Here is a 20,461-nt window from a genome sequence, read left to right as displayed (position 1 = left end):
GTTTCTCCATAGAGATCGTTTGTTCAATTTATTTCTTGATATTTCATTTTTTTATGCTCTCTTTTAATTTTTATTTATTTATTTTGTTTTGAGATGGAGTTTTGCTCTTGTTGCCCAGGCTGGAGTGCAGTGGCACGATCTTGGCTCACTGCAACCTCCGCCTCCCAGGTTCAAGCAATTCTCCTGCCTTGGCCTCCCGAGTAGCTGAGATTACAGGCATGTGCCACCACATGTAGCTAATCTTGTAGTTTTTGTAGAGATGAGGTTTCACCATGTTGGCCAGGCTGATCTCGAACTCTTGACCTCAGGTAATCCACCCATCTCGGCCTTTTCTGGTATCTTAAATTATATATTTTTAAATTCAATTTTTGTATTTTTTATTGCTGGTGTGAGAATAAATTGATTTCTTAAACTATTGATTATATATCTAACAGCTGTACTAAACTCTCAGAGTCTTATAATTTGAGTCTTATAATTTATATGTGGGTTCTTCTGAATGTTTATATATACAGTCTAACTATCTTCAAAAATGATTTCTTTCTTTCCATCCCTTGTGTGTTTGACTTTTTTTTCCTTGTCTTAACGCCCTGAGTAGCTTATTCAGGTCTCTTTACTTTTACCTAATGTCTTTTTCTGTTTCAGGGTTACATCTAAGACACCACATCACATTTAGCCATCATGTCTCCTTAGGCTTCTCTTGGCTGTGATATTTACTCAGACTTTTCTTGTTTTGGATGACCTTGAGTTTCAAGGAGTTCTGACCATGTATTTTATAGGTTACCTCTCTATTGGAATTTATCTGATTTTTTTTTCTCATGATTAGACTGGGATTATGGGTTTGCAGGAGGAAGACTACATCATATTAAAGTTACGTTTTAACATAATTTGTCACTGTTGATATTGATGGATTGTCACATTTCCTTACTGTTAAAGTTACTCTTTTTTCATCATTTCCATACTGTACTCTTTGAAAGGAAGTCTCTATGTGCAGCCCACATTTAAGAATTGACTATTTCAGATTTTCTACATAGGCAATCATATTATCTGTGAACAAAAACAGTTTTCTTTCTTTCTTCCCAATTTGTATACCACTTATTTATTTATTTGCCCTATTTTATCATCTAGAACTTCCAATGCAGTATAGAAAAGCAATGGTGAGAGACAACATCCTTACCTTGTCCTTAGTAAGAAAGCTTCTACTTTCTCACCATTAAGTATATGTTAGCTGTATGTTTTTTGTAGATGTTTTTATTAAAAATTTTTTTCTTTCTTTTTTTTTTTTTTTTTTAAGAGACAGGGTCTTGCTCTGTCTCCCAGGCTAGAGTGCAGTGGTGTGATCAGAGGTCAACCCAGCCTTGAACCCTGGGCTCAAGTGATACTTACATATTGGCCTACCAAGTAGCTAGGGCTATAGATGCATACTGCCATGCCTGCCTAATTTTTTTGTGTGTATGTGACGGAGTCTCACTCTGTCACCCAGGTTGGAGTGTAGTGGCATGAGCTCAGCTCACTGCAACCTCCACCTCCTGGGTTCAAGAGATTCTCCTACTTCAGCCTCCTCAGTAGCTGGGATTACAGGCATACACCACCACACCTGGCTAATTTTTGTATTTTTAGTAGAGACAGGGTTTCACCATGTTGGCCAGGCTGGTCTCGAACTCCTGACCTCAGGCGATCCACCTGCCTCAGCCTCCCAAAGTGCTGGGATTACAGGCATGAGCCACCACACCTGGCTTTTGTTTTGTTTTGTTTTGTTTTAAGCAATGGGGTTTTGCTATGTTGGTCTTAAACATAGCAGGCTGGTCTTAAACTCCTGGCCTCAAGTAATCCTTCTGTGTTGACCCCCCAAAACACTTAGATTAATAGGTATGGACCACTGTGCCTAGCTTAAAGTTTCCCTATCAAGCTGAAGAACTTTCCCTCTATTTCTAGAGTGCTGAGAGTTTTTATCATGAATGTTGGATTTTATCAAATGCATGTGATCATGTGACTTTTCATCTTTAGCCCATTGATGTGATACATTATATTAAGTGACTTTTGAATGTCAAACCAGCCTTACATGCCTGGAATAAATCCCATTTGGTCGTAGCATATAATTCTTTTTATACATTGCTATATCTGATAATATTTTGTTGAATATTTTTACATCTACGTCCATGAAAGAAATTAGCCTGTAGTTTTTTTTCTTGTTATAACTTTGTCTGATTTTGGCATTAGGGTGATGGGCTCATAGAATGAGTCAGGTAATATTCCCTCTGTTTCTGTCTTCTGGAAGAGATTTTTGAAAATTGGTATAAATTCTTCTTTAAAATTATAGTAGAATTCACCAGTACACCCATCTGGGCCTGATGCTTTCTGTTTTAGAAGGTTCTTAATGATTCAATTTATTTAATGTATATAGTTCTACTCAGATAGTCTATTTCTTTTTGTACAAGTTTTGGCAGATTGTGTCCTTCATTGGTCTGTTTCACCTAGGTTATCAAATTTGTGAGTGTAGAGTTTTTCATAGCATTCCTTTATTATCTTTTTAATGTCCATAAGGTCTGTAGTATTGTCCCTTCTTTCATTTCTGATATTAGTATTTTTTTGTTTTTGTAGACACAGGGTCTGTCTTTTTTCTTTTTTTTTTCTTTGAGAGAGGGACTCACTCCTTCACCAAGGCTAGAGTGCAGTGGCACAATCTCAGCTCACTGCAACCTCTGCTTTCTGGGCTCAAGTGATTCTCCAGTCTCAGCCTCCCAAGTAGCTGGGACTACAAGTACAAGCCACCAAATGCCTGGCTAATTGTTTTGCATTTTTTGTAGAGATGGGGTTTCATTGTGTTGCCCAGGCTGGTCTTGAAGTCCTGAGCTAAAAGCGATCTGCCCACCTCAGCCTCCCAAAGTGCTGAGATTACAGGTGTGAGCCACCACATCTGCCTTAGACACAGGGTCTCACTATGTTGCCCAGACTGGTCTTGACCTCCTGCGCTCAAGTGATGCTCCTGCCTTGGCCTCCCAAAGTGCTGGGATTACAGGCGTAAGTCACCGTGCCCAGTCTGATATTAATATTTTTGCATCCTCCCTCCCCACCTCTCTCTTTTAAAATATTAGTTAGCCTAGCTATGGCTTATCACTTTTTTGATCTTTTCGAAGAACTGGCATTTGGTTTTGTTGATTTCCTCTATTAGTTTTCTGTTTTCAATTCCATTGATTTCTGCTCTAATTTTTCTTTCTTTTTTTCTTCTTGCTTTGAATTTACTTTCCTTTTTCTAGTTTCCTAAAGTGGAAGCTGATTTTAGATATTGAGTATCACAGGGTACAGTAGGTGAATTTTTCTTCTTTTAACCATGGAGTACACATTTTGTTTTTGTGAGGATATTCTTTCATTCACTAGATATTTACTGAGCACCTACCGTGGGACAGGCACTGTAGTCTTGGCCTTCATAGAGTTTACCTTTTCTTGAACAGAATAATGAACATCTTCCCACTGAAAACAAAATACCTAAGAAATTATGGGGAGCAAAATGTACATACAGACTGAAAATTCTGCATGAGTTGCCTTTTCTTCCTCCACCCTTTTTCTCAGATTTTAACCCCCTGGAGGGTTTCTAGTTTCATGAAAAGTAGTCTTTATTTGGGCTCCTTGCCCTGCTTGGACTGAAAGTATAGTTGACATTTATATCATTCCTATCCTTGCCTCTCCCTCAGCTCTGAGCTTAGAAGCCCCAGTCAGTAGCCTTTGAAGAGATCCTCAGGGTATGTGGTGGCATCAGAGCATGAATGAATGACAGTTTTACCTCATAAAACTCTACTCCCCTGTGTATTTTTTTTTTGAGGTCTAGATTTTGAATTTTCAAAGTAAGTTTCAAAAGCATCACTGTTTGTTCCATAGGCCCTTGAAATAGTAAACCAATGACATTTTCATCAATATAGTTATTTTCTGTGATCTCTAGTGAGGTAAATTTTAAAAATTCTTTTGTTACACACTTATATCTGGTTCCTACTAATCTTCAGAAAAAGAACAGGATGGAGATAATTCAGGCGAGATACATACATTGCCTATGAAGCTGACTTCTAACTAGTTCCTAGTTTAGATCATCATTAAGCATCAGAAAATAACAGAGCCCAGGATTAGGGTGAGACAAGTGAGACAACTTTTAAGTTGTAGAAAATTTAAGGAATGTAAAAAATAATCTTGATTAAAATGGAAATTATTTTAACACAATATTTTTTCATTTTAGTGTTTTTTCTTTTGAGATGGAGTCTCACTCTGTCACCCAGGCTGGAATGCAGTGGGGTGATCTCAGCTCACTGCAACCTCCGCCTTCTGGGTTCAAGCAACTCTCCTGCTTCAGCCTCCCATGTAGCTGGGACTATAGGTACCCGCCACCACACCTGGCTAATTTTTGTATTTCTAGTAGAGACAGGGTTTCACCATATAGGCCAGGTTGGTCTCGAACTCCTGACCTCAGGTGATCCTCCTGCCTTGGCCTCCCAAAGTGCTGGGATTACAGGTGTGAGCCACCACACCTGGCCAACACAATATTTTTTAAGGCCAAAATGAATGCACAAATTCCATGACAAACAAAATATACAAAACTTAAAGACAGGATGTTATACTGCCACACTGAGCCACTACTTCTGAGGCAAAAGGGAAAAAGTGTGCCCTGTATAATGCATTTTAATTGTTATTTTTCAAGAATATTAAAGTATTTGAAAAAAATACTGAAACATTAAAAAGTAGGTGTATTAAAATTCATTTTAGTGTTAATGTTTTACTCATAGCAAAATAAAAATTTGCTACAATTTTATTTTTCTGATTTTGATAGAAGCAAATTCATTGATATCTTTAAAAATACTTTGGGGAAAAGCTAATCATTTAAAAACATATATAGAAAAGCATGTATATAGGTGCACACATTTTTTTCTTTTGCCTTCTGTTCCAATGTGACTTTCAAATGGAACTGAGTACAAAAGTGTGGTTAAGTAAACCTGTTCTACATGGTTGTGATATAAGTTGAAATCTAACACAGAACTTTGGCTATATATTCCATGGAACAACAAAAATCTAGAGAGGTTTGCCTTTTTTACTCTTAGACTAATTATTCCAGGAATTGCCTCAGTGCTTGTGTTAGCTTGGTGTCAGATATTTGTACTCGTAAGAACAAAGTCAAAAAAGAAGTCATGATATTTAGAATAGATTCTTCCTATCAAATACATTTAGAACATATTTTTGGAATAATTTCAAGTCCATTGGGAACTCAATTACTAGGAATTTGGGACAGAGGTGACAAGGAGAATCTGCTTTAAGAAAGTAGATCATAATATTACAGAGCCATGCCTTCATCAGCTTAAAATTGGAAGTGGTTTCTCTGTTATTTTCTACCCTGGAGTGTTTTTAAAATTATTTTTATCCCATTTAAGAAATTTGCAGTGCTTCTAAAAAGGAAAGTGAAAGTGCCACAAACATGCTTGTGCTGCAAATCAGTTTTAAGTTAACACGCAAAGAGAATTTTGGCTACTTTTTTGTTTGGAGTCAAATATAAAACTAAACAACATGTGCCCAGATTTCCTACCATGATTTTGCAAAAGATATCTTGAAACCTTTCTTGGCAAAAATAACATTCCGTTATGATTCAGTGTTGCACTGTAAACAGAGTGTTTAGAAATTGGGGTTTGAGAAGTATAACGGCTTGTTTCCTTAAAAAAAAAAATTCAAATGCTTCATTTGCTGCTGGAGCTTTTTGTAAATTAGTCAAATTGAGTGCAGTGGGGGGATGACTCATTAAGTGGAGAGCTAGTGAAGACATAGCCTGTGAAAGGCAGTCGGCTAAGTGGTAGGGGCAGAAGGAAGATAGAGTGCTTTCAAAAGTGCCTATGTGTAAGTAAACAGAGCAGTGTGCCAATTACAACGTTATAATGTTCTACAGAAGAGAGATGCACACCAAGAATGCTAGCCTGGACCTGGGGTGTGTCTTGGAAGGCTTAACCAGGAAGAGGACGATTCAGTTCTATTTGAATCAAGACTGATGCTGCGTGGTGGAGAGGAACTGCGTTCTAGGCAGAGGCAGTCCAGATGCAAAAGAGCAGAGATGGGAGGGACAGCACAGTGGCTTCTCAGAAGTGAATATAGTGTTAGGCTTCTAAAAGAGCTGTGGTAGAGGGAGAAAACTGTCAAAGGAAATCAGTAACTGTTGAAGGAAATACCACAAACGCCCTCCTTCCAGGCTGACTAATGGCTTATGGGAGCAAATGAGCCACAGAAACGATACGAGCAACTGCTGTTCTTTCAAAATACCCGGGCAGAGGAACTGGCAGACGATGGGCAGGCAAGTAAGAGGGATCTTAGTTCTCTAGAAAAGTGGAGAGGTATATTTAACAAGTAAGATGTATATTTACAATTCATATCAAGGTGGGGAGAAATGCATCCTCAGGTAGCCACCAAACCTGGGTACTTGGAACGCAAGGGGCTTACGAAGTATTTTAGGGAAAAGGGGTTTTGAGCTGTCAGTTTGAAATGATTATCTCTTAAAACCTTAACATTATTAACATTTCCTCTCAAAATGTTTGCCTTTTCATAGCACTGAACAAACAACTGAGATCCTGTTGTGCCTATCACCTGTAGAAGTTGCCAATCTTAAGGAAGGAATCAATTTCTTTCGTAATAAGAGCACTGGCAAAGACTACATCTTGTACAAGAGTAAGAGCCGACTGAGGGCATGCAAGAATGTGTGCAAGCACCAAGGAGGCCTGTTCATAAAAGATATCGAGGATTTAGCTGGAAGGTACCCAGAGTCCTTTGCTTTCTCACTGGTTATCTTTCTTGCAGTTAGATTTGGCAGGAAATGTATTCATCTGGAAATTTTAAATGAACCAATCAGCAAATTACTTCCCCTAGAAAATTTTACTCTTGCGTGTTTAAGCCATGTGTCTGATCTAAAAGTTGTATGTTCTATTTAATTTTCCTCTCTCTTATAAGAACTCTAATTTAAAATTTATTCCTGGCTTGATAAATAGTAAAACCTCTCTCTCTCTCTGTGTGTGTGTGTGTGTGTGTGTATGTGTGTCTGTGTTTGGGTGTGCATAGGGAAAACACACATTTTTTTTTTTTTTTTTTTGAGACGGAGTCTCGCTCTGTCGCCGGGGCTGGAGTGCAGTGGCCGGATCTCAGCTCACTGCAAGCTCTGCCTCCCGGGTTTACGCCATTCTCCTGCCTCAGCCTCCCAAGTAACTGGGACTACAGGCGCTCGCCATCTCGCCCGGCTAGTTTTTTGTATTTTTTAGTAGAGACGGGGTTTCACCATGTTCGCCAGGATGGTCTCGATCTTCTGACCTTGTGATCCACCCGTCTCGGCCTCCCAAAGTGCTGGGATTACAGGCTTGAGCCACCGCGCCCGGCCGGGAAAACACACATTTAACTGGTTTTGTATTCAAAGACCCAAGCCTCCTATGGGTATCTTTCCCCTCTCTCCCAGAAGAGTGTGTGTGTGTGTGTGTGTGTGTGCATGCTCCTGTGAGTGTGTATGTGTGTATGGGGGGCTCTTTTCCAAAGCCTGCTGGAGAGCAGACAGAATTTTCACGGGAGGCTAGTTGTGATTACTAAACAAAAATAGCAGATCCCCAGCTGTTCCTGACCTGAACAGTGACTCTTCTGGTCATTTCTTAGAAGAACTGATGCTGTTGCCAACTTCCCTCCCATCCCCTCCCCTCCTCTACTGTCCCTTCCCCTCTTGTCCTCTACTGTCCCTTCCCCTCCTCTCCCCTCTGTATAGATCACCTCTCCCCAGTGCAGCAGCAATACCAGGACAGGATTGTTTTGTTAGTTTTTTCTCAATGACTGCCAAAGAAATAACAATAGTGCCCAGCAGAGCCAGATAGGGCTCTTGGGCATGTGCTTTGTCAGTCTAATTCTCAACACCAGTAATGCTGTATTTACCCCCACCTTTCAAGCTTTGCTTTAGCCTAATTTGCCCTATGTGGCTTTAGTCACTTGGTGTTAGGCTTTTTTCTTCCACTGTGTTGTCAGTCTTATTTCTCAGGTCATTTTGGGGTAGTTCAGTGCTGGTGTATTCAGAGTGAGAGCTGAGTAGTTGTCCATGAGTTACCTGTTACCCAAATCTAACAGGTAACTCTAGAATGTTCTCTAATGTTCACACAGATTTACTTCGCTCTATACCTACTATCATGGCCCAGCCCTTCAGGTTATTTGATTCTTAAATGCTAACTAACCACTGTGAACCCTGAAGACCTGACACAGGTCTCAGTTAATTTAGAAAGTTTATTTTGCCAAGGTTGAAGACATGCACCCATGACACAGCCTCAGGAGGTCCTGACAACATGTGCCCAAGGTGGTCAGAGCACAGTTTGGTTTTATACATTTTAGGGAGACATGAGACATCATATGTAAGATGAACATTAGTTCGGTCTGGAAAGGTGGGACAACTTGAAGCAGGGAGGGGGCTTCCAGGTCATAGGTAGATAAGAGACAAATGGTTGCTTTTTTTTTTTTTTTTTTTTTTTAGTTTCTATTTAGCCTCTCCAAAGAAGGCAGTGATATACGTATTTATCTTGGTGAGCAGAGTTCAAAGTTACCTTGGTAACTGAATAGAATGGGAGGCAGGTTTGCCCTAAGCAGTTCCCAGCTTGACATTTTCCTTTAGTTTATTGATTTGAGGGGCCCAAAATACTTTCCTTTCACATTTCCCCCTTTTCTTTTTAAAAATCTGTTGGAGAAAGCATTTTAGAAGAAAATGAGTCTCTGGCCTCAGGTTTCGTCTGATCTCTCGTGGCTAGGATGGTTTATACCTAGACAGGTAAGTCCCGAGTTATTAGGAAAGCTCATTTTTAGAAGGTTGTGAAGTCTCATGTCCTATGAAGAGAAAATAGGGGGAGAAAAACAACAAACAAAAGAACAGTTCTGGAAAATAGATATAGGCCACATTACTCTGAAGTCCATACATCAGTAGGCAGGTATGAAAGTGGCTTATGTACGTAAATAGGTCCCTGTTATTTTCTTCTGAAGTTTAAGTTGTCTAGCTTCATTTCACAGTGCTTTATGAAAGCACATTTTAGTTTCCAGTGACTCCAAATAAGGAAAAATGGAGGAAAAAAAAGAAGGAAAAAAATTGAAAACATTGTTTTGAAGATATGTAGTCAGGAAAAATTAGAATTCAGTCCAAACTGTAGAAAATAATAAAAATTGAAAAATATTACACAAGACTAGAATCTAACAATAGGTGTACTATAGTTTTTGAAACATAATTTTTCTCTCTCCACTTTCCCATTTTTATTAAAGACAAATCCGGCAGGACTGGTTTTCTTTATTGTACTTGGCCTAATTCTTTGTATACAGTGCCATAAGAATAATTATTTTTTACATAAGCTTTTAAATTGGCTTTGATGGAACTTTGTTCCACAGAAGGAATCTCAGAGAAGACTTTTTTAAAGCCCAGCCCATCCATGAATTTGTACCACGAAATACCTATGAGTTGAGTGAATTCCTCTCCTTTTGAGCTCCTAAGAAAAACTTGGAGCTCCTGGGCCTGTCAGAAAGTGACATTCTTTACTTACCACAGGTCAGGAATCCTGTACAGGGACTGTGGAGACAAAGGTATGAGGCTAGTTTTTCCAAGGGGCTTTTTATTGGCTCCATAAGTCAACTTTAATTCTTTAAAGGAAAGCACACTATTCCAGTCAAAGCCTTGATAAAATAACCAGTTTCTTCAATTGTGTCCTGTTACAAATGACAACAGACTCTTATCGCACTTACGCAAATAACGTTGTCATACTCTCAAATAGATTTCAAATTCTGTAGAAATCAGGTAGAGAAAAACAAATATGCTCCAAATTTTGTTCATAGGAGTATACTCAATTGTTAAAAAGCTGTAAATAGCTTAAAAGTTTCTTGATTCTGAAAAACAAAGTATCAGCAATGTTTTAAGCAAAAAATTAAAAAAAGATTACTTCACACTTTTATTAGTTTAGTCCATGCAGTTAATTCTTGTTCTGTGTGATATTCATGAACATTTCAGCTCTCCATGAGTCCTCAAAGTTTTTTCTCTATTTTGATGTCACAGTCTCCAAAGTCATCAGAAACAAGCATTTAAGAGCGCCTGTTAAGGGTTTCATAGCTGATTATAAAATCATCTTCTGAAATGGACCACAAAAAGACAATTGTCTGTGAATAATGAAAAGTTTTAGGGCAGCCATAGTCAAAGACATTTTGTTACCTCTGTGGCACACAATAATTTAACATAAAATTATAATTATTACTGATAACATACACTGTGTCATATCAGAATAATAGGAGTTTCCCATAATTTTGGAATACATACCAATAACATTTATACAAATACAGCCCAAAGAAAACCAAAACCATTTCATATTGGACAATGTTTCCTGTATAATTTTCATACCAAAAAGCCAAATACATCATTTTTGGACTTTAGAGAACCCATTAATAATATCTTAAAGGACTAATTAGGTCAGAAAAAGACATAATTTATAATTTGATTTTGGGAAGTTTGTCAAATATCAAAGATTTTAAACACTTGATATCACAAAATAGGATTACAGGTCATTGCAAAATAAGTCATTCATTTAGCCAAAATGATAAGGAAAAAAAAAGGGCAAAAACCTTCATTCTTTGAGAGAGGACACTTAATTTTCCAAACATTAAGCCCTAATAAAAAACAGCATGAAGCCGATTAAATTTGTTTTTCAAAATTGTATAAATAGTCCATAAAGGTTTAATCTTGATCATAAGATATACCTTCCTTGAACCTTTTATATCTTTGTAACCTCTATTAAGCAGTTGCTTAATGTTTCAAGAAAACCTTGTTAATTTGACACAGGGGTTGATATACTGGTCTTGCGTCAGTGTGCCTTTGACATTAATGGTTAATTTATAAAGAAACTGAACTTATTTTATCTCTTAAAATTAACCCTTGTGATCTCACAAGCCCACCTCTTCTGCGATAGCCCCTGGGCCTTGAGGAGTTGAATGCCTTTAATTTCTGCCCCTGTGTCTCAGGAATGCAGTTTATTTTGGTTGGCATCTTCTAGGGGGCCTGGAGATGAGGTTTTAATTGCTGTCAGTGTTTAAGATTTAGCAGGACTTGGTGTTCTTTTTAGACCCAGGAGTCAAAACCCTGTAACTCAATGTCACAAGGACTTTAAAAGTACATACAGGAAGATACAAGAATGTAATAACCTTAATTAAAAAAAAATTAAATCTCAGTTTTTCCTAAGCAAACCAAACTTAATAATAATGTCATAGGGTTATTGTGATAAATGTAAAATCTGTTAGGCCAGTTACCAAAAGGCCAAGAAAATACCTTCTGCAGTGCACAGAATATTATGTTGGAAGAAAACAATTCCTTTAGACCTTTAAGAAAATGTTGGTAGCATCAGGCCACCAAAAAGAGAACCTGAGCAGGGAAAAAACTTATATGAGCTGAAAATGAGTTGAAGGAGAGTGTTACTATTTCATACCTTTTAAAAGAGGAGAGAAAACCAAAACCAGTGAGATGCAATGTAAGTGTATAAGTGGCATTTTTTAAACATCAGACCCAACCTCTAGAAAGACCACTATTATTTCCCTTTAATCATGGGCAACTTGATCATATAAAAGTTTTTGTTTTGTTTTTTAGAAATCCTCTTATTGTGACTTATACAGACTGTTCATGACATGCTTAGGCTTTCTGGTTTGTCTTGAACTAACTAACTACCTTCCTTCCTTTCTCTCTTTCTCTCTCTCTCTTTTTCTTTCTTTCCTTTTTTTTTTTTTTTTTTTGAGATGGAGTCTCACTTTGTTGTCCAGGCTGGAGGGCAATGGCACAATCTCAGCTCACTGTAACCTCTGCCTCCCGGGTTCATGTAATTCTCCTACCTCAGCCTCCTGAGTAGCTGGGATTACAGGTGCATACCACCGTACCCGGTTAGTTTTTGTACTTTTAGTAGAGGCAGGGTTTCGCCGTGTTGGCCAGACTAGTCTTGAACTCCTGACCTCAGGTGTTCCACCCACCTCAGCCTCCCAAAGTGCTGGGATTACAGGCTTGAGCCACTGCACCTGGCTGAACATCCTTCTTTCTTAAACAGTCATTTTACTCTAGGACTAAATTTACCATACAAGATTCTTTCTCATATGAAATTATTTCTCTTTAAGCTTTTTTACCAAAAAAAAAGCTCTTTATTTTGATAACTTTTTTTACATATCTTTTATTTCTTGGTTCCTTTTACCTTGTTTTATACATGCCCTTTAAATAAGCTTTGAATTAGACAAAAATTGTTCACCTTTTTTAAAAGGACATACTTTTGTTTTTAGAAAGAATGTTTTTCTACAAATATATTTTTATTGGAAAATGCCCAAATAATGAAATATCTATTATTAATATAATTTTTGATTCTAAATTATAATGAGTTTGTCTACAAGTATTTATCCTATTACATTTACCTAATTATTTTAATCATTTACCTAGATCACTTGTAGAAACTACGATTGTCATTATTTGAAGTTATGGAATTGCCATTGCAAAATTACAACTGAGACAGTGAAAAAGATTTGACCTAACTGACTCCATCCTGCTCTTGCTTCTAACCTCCAAGCTGTTCTTGTTCCTTCCTGGTTGTAGGTAAGCCAAACTAAGTTTGGGAGGAACTTAGTTTATAGTTTAGCTTTGAAACAAAGATGGTAACAGTCCTTTCCCAAAACAAACCTTACTACTCGTGAACTAGACTGCCTAAAGCAACAAGATTAGAAGTTATGGTAATCTTACTCAATTCAAGATGTAGCTATTTTTATTAAACTAATATCAATGTCTTCTTTATGAAAGATTACACAAGCAAAGATCATTCTGTCTTGGGCAGGATTTATAGTTTTATAATGCCTATGCCAAAGTTTGACACTTTATAGTATCTGGCAGGCAAAACTATGAAACTGCTTGATTAATGTAAAAAAAAAATTGTGCTGGCAATTCTTAAGACATTTCTAATATTATTTATAATTTTTAAAGCTAGCTTCTTTACTAAAAATTTTACTTAAGTTATGTAAAGTTGAAAAAGCATTTTACTAATCTTTTCTTCTCTCCTGATAAAGTATTTGATGCAAATGCTTTTATTTTATTTTATTTTATTTTATTTATTTTTTAGAAAGAGTTTCACTCTTGTTGCCCAGGCTGGAGTGCAATGGTGCAGTCTCAGTTCACTGAAACCTCTGCCTCCTGGGTTCAAGTGATTCTCCTGTCTCAGCCTCCCACGTAGATGGGATTACAGTCGCCCGCCACGATGCCTAGCTAATTTTTTTTTAAAATTTTTAGTAGAGAAGGGGTTTCACCATGTTGGCCAGGCTGGTCTCAAGCTCCTGACCTCAGGTGATCAACCCACCTCGGCCTCCCAAAGTGCTGGGATTACAGGTGTGAGCCACTGCACCCAGCCAACACTTTTAGTTTCTTAAGCCAATTAATTAGAGCTCTTTTATATATTTTCAGTAGTGAAACACTGTGTACACAACACGTAAATACATAGATATATTGGGCATGCTGATAGAAGTACATCTTATAGATTTATAAAAACCTTTTTTTCCCTTTAGACTTTCAGATTCCTGATAAACTGTTTCACAACCCCAGGCAGTTGTCAGCTAAATAGCCTTAAATTTGCATACTAAAGGAAACAACTCAGGTGAAAATCATATAGCAAAATTTACATCATAAGGTACAGAGAGGAAAAAGTCTGGTGATGTTAGAGGGAGATTAAAAATGGATGCCAAATTAAACATAAAATTATAGAAGTCTATCATAGGATTCTATAAGGAGACTAATTTTATTTAGGTAGGGACTGACTACCTATCTTTTAACTGGATCTCTGAGCTCTGGGCAGAGCCCACACTGAATCCTGGGTCTCCAAAAAGGAAGAATTAATACGAGATTAGACCACGTGGTGCTTACACAGTGCACTCAGAAAAAAGAAAAGTAAACAAAGACATTTCTAAGTGTCTAAACCACACTCTTCCTTAAAAACCCAAGAGTAACCTCTGCTGCAATAACTATTTTAGTCAAAAAAAAAAAAAAAAAAAAGTAACACAATATAAAAGTAAGCTGTTCAAGAACTGAGACAAACTTGTTTGCTTACATTCTTGAAAAAACTCGTTTTCCCTGGAAAGGGAGTCCAGTGCCTTCTCCATTTTCTTTAAGGAACCCCAGGGTATTATAAACTATTTTAGGTCCTCCATGCAGCAGAGGGTGCAAGAGAAAGGAGAGATAGTAGAAACAAGTGAAAAAAACAGAATTCTGTCAACTGAGAATAAAAAAAAACTTTTGAACGTTGGCTCAAAAAAAAAAAGGTCCCAGGAGAAAAACAAAAATATGAAGGCCTTTTAAATACAAACACACATATATGTGTGCACACACACACATACACCTTGGATGTTAGGTTTTAATTAAGCTGATTTTTAACCATTGAACTCCTTTAAAAGAAACTTTTAAAATCTTATTACCATATTTCAGCTAGGACAAATTGCTGCTATTTCAGAAATACAGCCATTGCTCTTTCAGTTTGGCCCAGCTAACAGAAAGGTGGCCTTGTTATATAAATAAAGCCCCTTAGTCAGAATCAAAAATTTTTCCTCTTTTTTTTTTCTTCCACCCCATACCACGTGTGTGTGTGTGTGTGTGTGTGTGTGTGTGTGTGTGTGAATTTAGCCACTTCAGAGGCCTTGTTCCCCAAAATTTGGAATTTCCTTTGGATTTGATCAAGTCGGATAGAGTTGATCAAACCCAATGGGAAAAAGTCCAAAACAACAATGAAAACAGGAACGAACAGCAACAACAACAAAAACAGTTAAGCAAAACAATCACACAACTTATATCATTACTGAGCACTCTAATAGTAAGGAGAAATTAAGACCAGCTGGTTGTTGATCTTAACTTTAGCCAAGACAAACCCCAATTCAGTTACTTACCTAGGGATAGGTCTCAGGCTGTAGACTGCTCTCTACCATCCTAGAAGCAGGAAAAAAAAACTCATCTTTCCTGTTGGAAGCGATCTCAAACTCCATAAAGGAGTTACCTGTCTTTCATAGTCATGGAAACAGTAAATCTTGCCTTCCTTTTTGGAAGCAAGTAAAACTTTTTCTGGAGTTTTACTTGCTTTTTTTTTTTTTTTTTTTTTTTTTTAACAACAAAATAAACTTTAGATCTCTACGACATTTGGGGAGATCAGGGATTCTCTGGAGGGGTGCTCTCAGGCCTCAGCAAATTGTCCTGTTGGTTTGAGCCATAAAGTCAGCTCATGCTGGTACCAAGCACTGATAGGAGATTTGTCAAAGGTCAGGGGCATCTCCACTCAGAATCCCTTCATGGTTGCCAAAATGTGAACGCTGAAAATCTGAGACAGGTCTCAGTTAATTTAGAAAGTTTATTTTGCCAAGGTTGAGGACATTTGGCCATGACACAACCTCAGGAGGCCCTGATGACATATATCCAAGGTGGTCAGAGCACAGTTTGGATTTATACATTTTAGGGAGACATGAGACATCAATTAACATGTAAGATACACATTGGTTCGGTTTGGAAAGGCTGGACAACTTGAAGCAGGGAGGGGGTTTCCAGGTCATAGGTAGATAAGAGATAAATGGTTGTATTCTTTGGAGTTTCTAATTAGCCTTTTCAAGGGAGGCAATCAGATATGCATTTATCTCAGGGAGCAGAGGGGTGGCTTTGAATAGAATGGGAGGCAGGTTTACCCTAAGCAGTTCCCAGTTTGACTTTTCCTTTTAGCTTAGTGATTTGGGGGGCCCAAGATATTTTCCTTTCATAACAGTGTTGCACCTGTAGCTTGCTTGGCTCCTCAGATAGGGCTGCCAGCTTGACCAATAAAAATACAGGATGCCCAGTTAAATGTGCATTTCAGATTTTAAAAACTAATGTATTTTTAGTATAAATACGTCCAAAGTAGTTAATGGGACACCTTTTTAGCTGGCAACTGTGCTGTAGGAGAACCTCTAGGTAATTCCCTGAACTAAGTTCCTCCCAAAATTAGTTTTACCTACCTACAACCAGGAATGAACAAGAACAGCTTGGAGGTTAGAAGCAAGAGCAGGATGGAGTCAGTTAGGTCAAATCTTTTTCACTGTCTCAGTTGTAATTTTGCAATGGCAATTCCGTAACTTCAAATAATGACAATCGCAGTTCCTACAGGTGATCCAGGTAAATGATTAAAAGTGATCTAGGTAAATGATGCCCATTTTGATGTTCTTCCATCTTCTGGGTGGATTCAAGTCAGTGAAGCCTCAGGCATAGTTCTGTCACTGGTAAACTTCTGTCAGCACTTCAAGGTGTTGGAGTTTTCTCTTCCAACGATTGCAGCTTTGAGACTCTGGGTTTCCTCTCCTCGTTTTTTAACTTAGTGGACCATTTCACAGAGTGCCACTTAGCCAGCCATTTAAGGAGTCCTTAAAGTTTACTGATTAAGAGCATCATCTCTCCTCATAGACTACCTGGTTTAGAAGCCTGAATCCAGCACTTACTAGCGAGGTCATAACCCTGGACAGGTTTCTTAGCCTTTCTGGACCTTGGTCTTCTCATTTCTAAAATGAAGATGAAAATATTACCTAGTCTGTCAGGTTGCTGAGAGGATTAAGTGATGTCAAACACATAAAAAACACTTAAAAGAATTGCCATATGGTGGTATATGGCGAGCACCCCAGAAAAGTGAATTACAGTTACTATTTTATTTCTCTGCAATGAACTTCTTGTGTAGCTTATATAGAGGGACTTATTTACAGGAACTCAGATTGTTTTTGTATCTTATATGCTCATCTAAGTATAGTGATTGCTTTGCCACAGGCTAGCCTTTCTCTTCTTCATTCAAAGCCTTGCGGGTGATTGACCTATTCTGTTGACACATTAGTCCTCCCCTCTTAGCTCTCCTGACCATGAGGAAGTAGGTTCTGCTAGCTTTATTCCCAGATGCAGCTCACCAAGCATTTGTATGTTGAAACTGCATTTCTATGGTAACTTACGCTCTGTATTCTCCCATTCACTTCTCTGAGTTCGGTAAATTATAGTTGGATTCTCTTTGTAGCTATTTATCTGAAGAAACCGTCTTTTCTAGCTTCTAGGTTCCAGCCAAGAACAGAGACCTACCTGTTCTGTTCTACCCATCATTATTCAGCCATTTTTCTTCTCAACACAACCAAGATCATCAAATTTTATAAGCCATGATTCTCATTTTTAAAGCCTATCAGTTTTTCACAACCTCCTCTACTTGAAAGCTGTTGTCTCCCTATCACCTGTGAGCACATGGTTCTGCCAGTTTTCCCTTTCATGGCCTGGCATGCTGAATAGCTACAGTTGGAATGTTCCATCAGAATTAATTGAAAGGTTGTTGGCTACTCATCAATGAGAAAGGAGTCATAAAATAATCCTTCATAAACTGAAGCACTGAATAATGCTTTTTGCGTCATAACGTGGAGAACGTGAGATAATTCTGGATATAATGAAATTCAGAAATGTCAGCATGATTCATTTACGTTAAAGTAGATGTTTTTCGTTTTAAAAAAATTTAGTGTTTCAGGTTTGAGACAGATTTCTTTATTTTAAAAAATTCTTTAAGTCTTAAAACCAACAAAACATCACCAGAAAGAAACACCACCAAAATAGAAAAAACTGAACTATTTATATCACACCTCTAGCCACTCTGTCTCCCTCAAAGTTGTGGTAAGATGGGGAAAAGATACTGAGCAATCTGTTTTGTTACAATCTGGTTCTCATGCTAAAACCGGGTTGCTAGTGTTAAATAAAAATATAAGACCCTTGGTTAAATTTAAATTACAGATTTATCAACAAATTTTCAGAATAAATATGTCTTAAATATTATAGAAAGCATATTTAAAAATTATTCATTATCTGAAATCCATATTTAACTGAGCATTTTATATTTTATCTCACATATATGCTCTAAAATCTTAAACTATAAGATCTTTTCTCTTTGAAATATGTAACCTTTGGTTGACTATTCTAGGGGTCAAGGATTTTAGAGTGATATAAATTATAGATATATATTTACTACTACAGTTTTTCCTTGTATTGGCCCCAGTTGGATCTTATCCAGCTTGGCTTATAAAAGAGGTGTTTCTGAAGACTTGTTTATTCTGTTGTCTCTGTTCTCTAAAATGTGTCATTTTGTGATATGGAGTTTAATTTATTTTATTTATAAAATTACCTATTGATGATTAGTCTTTTTTTTGAATAAGTATTAGCTATTGATAGTTTTTGCTTTATGTATTTTGTGTTCAACTAATTCCATTATAATTTAATATCATTATGAAAGAATACATTTAAGCCTAATCAAGATTTTTATTTTTACCATTTCATAAACTTAAGTACAATTTTTCACCCAGGTCTGTTAGATGCACAAAGCATAACTGGAAATTAGATGTGAGCACCATGAAGTATATCAACCCTCCAGAAAGCTTCTGTCAAGATGAGCTGGGTAAATACCATCAATATCAATAAATGTATTCTGCTATTATTGTTATTGTGGTTCTTGTCAACTTAGTTCTAATCTTACTTGAAGCTTAGGATACATTCTGATTTTAAACTGTTAGATCTCTTAAGTACAAGGAGACTTAAAAAATTTTGTGGAAAATGGAATTAAGAGATAAAAAATATAAGCTGTATTTCTCAACATAGGCTCCATCAAGGCCAAGATGCATTTGTAAGCGATAATATCAGCCATTTTGTCTGTCCCTAAAGAACTCTGAGAGTCCTGGGAATTTAACCATGTAAATGCAGTCTTTTTAAAACTATTAACCAAAGAAAAATGGGTGCCCTTTAAAGTTTTTTTTTTTTTTTTGACAGAGTCTTGCTCTTGTCACCCAGGCTGCAGTGCAATGGTGTGATCTTGGCTCACTGCAACCTCCACCTGCTAGGTTCAAGCAAGTCTCCTGCCTTAGCCTCCCAAGTAGCTGGGATTACAGGTGCCCACCACCATGCCCAGCTTTGTATTTTTAGTACAGACAGGGTTTCACCATGTTGGCCAGGCTGGTCTCGAACTCCTGACCTCAGGTGACCCACCTGCCTTAGCCTCCCGAAGTACTGGGATTACAGTCATGAACCACTGCACCCAGCCTAAAGATTGTTTTTTTTAAGATTAAGAAAGAAAAAAGGCAGAAGCAGCCAAATTGGGACCGTAACCAGGTGGATGCCTAATGATTTCCCACAGAAACTCTCACCAAATTGCCCTTGTTTGATGAGAGAAATGAGCAAGAGACACTTGTGTGGTGTGATTCTGGTGAAGCTTTCCTGGGCAATTTTCTGCTAAACCTTTGGCTAACTTTCTCAAAACACTCATAATAAGTAGATGTTACCACTCTTTGTCCTTGTAAAAATTCAACAAACAAAATGCCTTGAGCATCTCAACAAACTGTTGCCACGACCTTTGCTCTTGAGCAGTCTGGCTTTGCTGTGACTGGACCACTTCCACCTCTTGGTAGCCATTGCTTTGACTGTGCTTTGTTTTCAGGATCATACTGGTAAAGCCATGTTTAACCTTCTGTTACAATGCTTTGAAGAAATGCTTCAGGATCTTGATCCCACTCGTTTAAAATTTCCACTGAGAGCTCTGCTCTTGTCTACAGCTGATCTGGATGGTTTTGGCAGCCATCAAGTGCAAAGTTTGCTCAACTTTAATTTTTCAGTCAGAATTGTGTAAACTGAACCAATTAAGATGCCTATGGCTATTGTTTGTGCTGTTAGTTGTTAGTCCTCTTCATCTGGGGCATAAACAAGATTAATTTTTGCTTTGCAAATGGATACGGATGGTCTGCCACTGCAGGCTTCAACTTGAACGTTGTCTTCTCTCTTCTTAAAATGAGTTATCTATTTGCAAACTGCTAATTTCTTTGGGGTATACATGCACATGTAAAATTTTCAAAAAGTACAAAATTAAATAGAGTAAAAACCAAATTTTCTCTCCTCTGATCCCTAGTCACCAAGTTCCCACTCTAGAAGCAACTACCATTATTATTATTTTCTTGTGGGTCCTTCTAGAGGTATCTTTTGCATTTATAAATTAGTACATATTTATAATATCCCCTTCCTTAGTAGCAGACTATATACATTGTCCTCCACTTTGCTTTTTTTTGAATGGCTCTTGAACTTAGAAAGTAAAAGAAAGATAATATTGAATATCTCTAAGAAGCAAAGTGTTGACCCAGAAGCTGCTAGTGAGACTTCAACTTCTCTTTCCCTCCCATCCATTAATGTAAACAGAGGTTTCTATTTTGTACCTGGGCATGAGGGAGAAAAAGGAAGGGAAATTGGGTGGTGGAGTCTGTGGTTTGTGGGGAGCTAAAAATGAGAATTGTTCTGGCCTGTAGACCGGGTCGGACTGCCCAAGCCCAGGAAAGTGGCAATCAGAAAAATAATGGCACTATTTTCCGGAGACAGTTGGAGGATTCATGGGAAGTAGGAGATGGCCAG

At 37.6% G+C, this 20,461-nt stretch overlaps 1 protein-coding gene across 13 annotated transcripts in view; it reads left to right on the top strand.

Annotated features, from left to right (window-relative positions):
• LOC101007063 (cytidine monophosphate-N-acetylneuraminic acid hydroxylase) overlaps positions 1-20,461 on the top strand; it is a 351,297-nt gene that overhangs the window by 286,024 nt on the left and 44,812 nt on the right. For 4 of the 13 annotated variants that reach the window (XM_009204538.4, XM_009204539.2, XM_009204537.3 and 1 more), the window contains 2 exons: positions 6,563-6,766; positions 18,379-18,470. In XM_009204538.4, the coding sequence (XP_009202802.2) occupies positions 6,563-6,766; positions 18,379-18,470 (296 nt within the window). Of the gene's footprint in view, positions 1-5,795; positions 6,315-6,562; positions 6,767-12,500; positions 12,614-18,378; positions 18,471-20,461 lie in introns of those variants that run through there. The other 9 variants (XM_009204534.4, XM_021936630.2, XM_021936629.2 and 6 more) reach the window with 7 other exon arrangements.

Source organism: Papio anubis, chromosome 6 (genome assembly GCF_008728515.1).
Source record: "Papio anubis isolate 15944 chromosome 6, Panubis1.0, whole genome shotgun sequence".
NCBI classification, from domain to species: domain Eukaryota; kingdom Metazoa; phylum Chordata; class Mammalia; order Primates; family Cercopithecidae; genus Papio; species Papio anubis.
Note: the sequence above shows the minus strand (reverse complement) of the source record. Positions and strands in the feature narration are given on the sequence as shown.